The sequence below is a fragment of the Petaurus breviceps genome, unplaced genomic scaffold (assembly GCF_028583685.1).
Source record: "Petaurus breviceps papuanus isolate PSGF00001 unplaced genomic scaffold, PetGlider_PUasm1.0 140, whole genome shotgun sequence".
NCBI lineage: Eukaryota > Metazoa > Chordata > Mammalia > Diprotodontia > Petauridae > Petaurus > Petaurus breviceps.
Window position 1 is genome coordinate 53,791,757 of NW_027185698.1, and position 4,911 is coordinate 53,796,667.

The following is a 4,911-nucleotide window of genomic DNA, read 5'->3' on the forward strand; positions in this document are numbered from 1 at the left end:
ATGTTTAATTTCAATATGCATTATTAACATTTTCTTCACCACTTTCTAAAATGAATGCAATCAACAAAGCAATAAATCAAACAGTGATTTGTTTGCTGATTTCCAAAGTATAAATGCTCACACTGAAAATTTGACAATTGGCTTTTGGGAGCTATTGAAGCTGGCTCCAGCACACTCCTGATTCCAACCGACCTCTCCAACCTGACCAGCAACCAATCTTAACTGAGAAGGAAACATGCCTTCCACCCCTTGGCAGAGAGACCAACTACTAGATTTGTGGAGCTAGATATGCATTCTCAGCATGGCCACTGTGTTGATTAGTTTTACCCAACTATACATATTTCTTATAATAGAACTCTTCCATTCAGAGAACAGGGAAGGAAAAAAGGTTGGGAAATAGCATTACATACTGAAAATAGAAGTAAATTTATGACACTTTATTCATTGAAATTTATTAAAGTGAAAATAGTTACTAAACAACGTTATATGGTTGTTTGAATGTTCAGTATGAATTGACTTGAACCCCATCTTTCTTTCCTTCAAGGCTGGCCTCTCTCTCCATTATGCCGTACTGGTTCTCAGCTCATAAAGATGATTATGAAAGCAAGACAAAGACCTTCCTGTGAATTTTCCAGTTTTAACACTCACTTTTCATTGCTTAAAGTCTAAAAAGCACAACTTAACAACAGCTCTCACTTCCCGAGAGCTTATCACAAACGCAGATAACTTACCCTCAGCATCACTAATGGCCCTCTTTTTACCTGTGTTTCCATTTCATTTGATTTTGTCCTTCCACATACTTGGGCAGGGTTGGTTGGCACTTAAGAAGCCATGGGAAATGGACTGGTTGTTTTCAAATTGTCCTTAACATCATGCCTTCTATACATTCGTTCATTTATTCATTCATTTAGCAGATGATTGCTGAAACCCTGCTGTGCATGTAGACTCGAGGATGTGCAGACATGGAACAACAAGGCTATGTCTCTCCTCTGGAAGAGGCAGAATCATTTAAGTGGGGAGAGAACTTACAACTTGCAATCAGGAGAGGTAAATAACCAAGCAGGGAAGATTATTGTGAGTGATGCCATCAATAAGTGTCTGGGAAATGAATTCCGACTGGTGCAGCAAGAGACCACTCTCAAGAAAGGAAGGCAACCACGTGATCATGGGAAGAGCATTGGATTTGGGATCAAAGACATGGGATTTTTAATGTTTTATTTTTCAACTAAAACCCATTTTTTCTCTCCCTCACACTTATCCCCCAATTTAAAAGAAAACCAAAACCCTAGAGCACTGCCCGGGAGTGAGGAGGAAGTGAGTTCAAATTCGGCCTCAGACATTTAACACTTACTAGCCATGTGACCTTGGGCAAGTCACTTAACCCCAACTGCCCTGCCTTCCCCTACCTAAAAGAAAGAAAATAATAATAGTAAAAAAAAAACAGAAAACCAAAACCCTCAAAACAAATATGCACAGCCAAGCAAAACAAATTCCCACATTAACCATGTCCAAAAATGCATCTCATTCTGCATCTTGAATCCATCATTCTCTGTCCCAAAATGGTGAGCATGTTTCATCTCCAGACCTCTGCAATGTTTGGTAATGACATCAATCTTCAATCTTTCAAAATTGTTTAAAAGACCCAGTTTCCAATTTGCCTCCATTGCTTAGCTCTGTAACCTTGGAAAAGTCACTTTTCTCTAAGCTTCAGTCTCCTCTTCTGACAGATATGAACAATCATCTCTGGTCTACCTCCACGGAGTTATAGGGTCTACAGCTGGAAGAGAGCTCAGAGGCCCAATAATTCAACCCCCACATTTACAGTTGAAGAAACTAAGGCTCAAGGATGTTTGACAACTTGCCCAATGTCACCACAGAATCAGAGGCAGGATTTGAATCCAAGACCTCTCTGACTCCTAAATCAGAGCTCTTTCTACTATGCCATGCTGCCTCCTACTGTGAAGACTAAATGTATATAATATATATAAAACCCTTTAGTATTTATATATAAATACAAATTCTCATTACCCTTATGACTGCCTCAGGGAGACAGGTTGCATAGCAGATAGAATGTTGGATCTGGAATCAGGTAGTCTAGGTTCAAATTCCCTCCTTCACATTTTCTAGTTATATGACCATAGACAAGCTTCTCAATTTATAGGAAATTCAGTTCCCTCATCTGTAAAATGTCAATAATTATTGTGCCACCAAGGTCATAAGGTTATTCTAAGAATCACATGAACGTATATGTAATATGTTGCTAAATAAATTCATTAAAATTATTATCATCTGCATTTCAGGTTAGATTTCCACAACAGGTCTGCATCACATACCACACCATACCCCTCGAGTTTCTAGTCAAGCTCTACTCAAAGGTAGAGGAATTAACCTTAGCAAAGACATATCCTCATTACCAGCAGGAGCCCCCAAAGGACTCCACTCATCCATATGTACAGATTAAAGATTTTCTAAGAGTGAGGGCATGTCTTCCTAGAGACAACTCTATATTATTCATGTTTATGGGGGAGAGAAGGGTAATACTCTAATCCAAAAAACCTTGATAATCCAAAATTCTTCTGTATTTTTTACTTTAGGCATATAATTGGGAGAGAAGGGTGTATTTTTTTTTCCTCACAATGTCAGCATTAAAATGAGTTTACATATATTTCCTGCCCACATAGATCCTGGGGACAGTCTATGAGTCTCCTAGGGAGAAATGACCTCCCTTCCATGATCCTCTGCTTCCTCATTACAAAGCACTGGCTTTCAGTACCCTCACTAAAGAAGGGAGTAAATTGTTCTCATCGGCTGAGCAGATACTGAGCCGCTTCCTCCCTCCCCCCTCATGTCTCTCAGATCCAGCTAAGAGAAGCCTATCTTTCAGAGCTATTGTCTTGCCTACAGTATAGGGTTGTACTGAGGGATAGTATGAGAAAACTTTTGTGAAAATGCTTTGGGGAGCATGAGGCACCAACCACGGGCAAACACTGTTAGTGTAGTTATTACTGGGATTCCCCCCCCCCCCAGCGAGTTCATCTCACATCAGCACCTACTAAGCAATTTATTGTCTGGGGGCTTTCTCAGAATCACACAGTCAGTAAGTATAGGAGGCAAGACTTGGACCTAGGTTGGCATGGATCCCAGGATCTCTCTATGCCTTGCTGGTACTGCTGTCATACCAAGGTGGCCATTCATAATAAACGTTGGTTGAAGTTGAAGTACCTACTGCATAAATATATTGCAAGCTCCTGGAGAACAGTTTTCATTCACTGTCTTTGTATCCCTGGCACCCAGTAGCACAGTGCCTGCTGCATACAGCAGGTACTTAATAGATGGTCTTGGTGACGACTGGTTGCAGAACACTGCTCTGGGTAATAAGGAGATAGAAAATATGTATAGCTAGTTGTGGAACAAGAAATAAACCTAATAACTTCCTATGCTGTTACAGTATAAATTCAATAAAAAGTTAGGGAAGTTCTGAGGGAGAAGGTAGTTAGGAGAAAGGGATCAGAGATTAGTCATTGCGAGGTGACATTTGAGGCAGCCTTTAAAGGGTGGGCAGGATCTCTACAGGCAAAATAGAGAAAGAGGTCATTCTAGAGCCAGAGAACATCATAAAAGGTAGGGAGCATGCCTTTAATTAGGCAAGTGCTGGACTCTTTGGGGACAGAGGTGTCCGGTCCGTCTGGAGTGTAGAATAAGTGGAGGGGAGGAATATCAGATAGCATCGAACGGGTCAGTGATGCCACATTTTGAAGGGCGCTAAAGACTCTACTTAGTATGCCTTAGAGAGCCATTGAAGATTTGGGGGCTAAAGAATGATGTGACCAGGAAGTCTCTTCTCCAGATTAGGTGATAGTAGCTCCCAGGACCTCTTCCTGGGGTCAGAATCGTCTGGATGCAGGTTTAAGACACAAATTGACCCCCTAGGATCATCCCCTCTACTCGATGGGCTTGGCCCGTGGGGGGGGGAGGGGGGAGGTGAGGGGAAAGACTGCTCTCTTTCGACTCGGAAACAGGCAATCAATGTCTGGGCATGAGTCCCAGCTGCTCAGAGACAGTCCCTGGTCCTACCTTCCCCCGTTGCCCCACCTTCGTATCATACTCCTTTGGCAGCCCCGGGTTCAACCCAACCCTATGATCCCAAAGTATTCTCCCAATCCCTCCCACACACACGCCCACCCTGAGCCCACGGAAAGTATGCCCCCAGCACAAACTGAAGCCAACTCACGCAAAAGCATAGAAACAGATATAACAAGGATCATCCTCCATTCACCCAGCAGCGCACGCGCTCACACACTCATATACATAGACACACTAGCGCGCACACACATACACATACATACATACATACATGGGCGCGCACACACAGAGGCGTGCGAACTCCCTCCTCCCCTAAGATGCGCGCGCGCGTACACGGACACACACTAAATAGGACACACACACCGGTGCCACTTCCAACTGGGTCCGGAGCTGGGGTGGGGTGGGGTGGAGGGCAGAGGTGGCAGCTCAGGTGGCTGGGTCAAAGCGGCTGGGCGGGGCTGGAGGGTGGAGCGGGGGTGGGGGACCGGCTGACAGCTGGTCCGGAGCGCGGCGGCGCCTGGAGGATAGGAGGGAAGCTAGTGAGCCCGCAGCCCGCAGCCTGAGCCCTGGCCCGGCCCTCCTGGCCCCCGAACCGCCATGCCCTTGGCTTTCTGCGGCAGCGAGAACGACTCGGCCGCCTACAAGGTGGACCAGGGTGTTCTGAACAACGGCTGCTTCGTGGATGCGCTCAACGTGGTCCCGCACGTCTTCCTTTTCTTCATCACTTTCCCCATCCTCTTCATAGGTAAGCCTGAGCGTGCCAGGCCGGGAGCTGGGGTTAGGGAAGGGTCTGGGGAGGGGAGCAGCAGCGGGGGCCGGAGCGGAAGC

At 45.0% G+C, this 4,911-nt stretch overlaps 1 protein-coding gene across 1 annotated transcript in view; it reads left to right on the forward strand.

Moving 5' to 3' along the window:
• Positions 1-4,633: 4,633 nt before the first annotated feature.
• The window catches only part of ABCC8 (ATP binding cassette subfamily C member 8), a 124,552-nt gene continuing 124,274 nt past the window's right edge, over positions 4,634-4,911 (forward strand). The window contains exon 1 of the mRNA XM_069073238.1: positions 4,634-4,828. Coding sequence (XP_068929339.1) covers positions 4,681-4,828 — 148 coding nt within the window. The 5' untranslated portion in view covers positions 4,634-4,680. The remainder of the gene's footprint in view (positions 4,829-4,911) is intronic.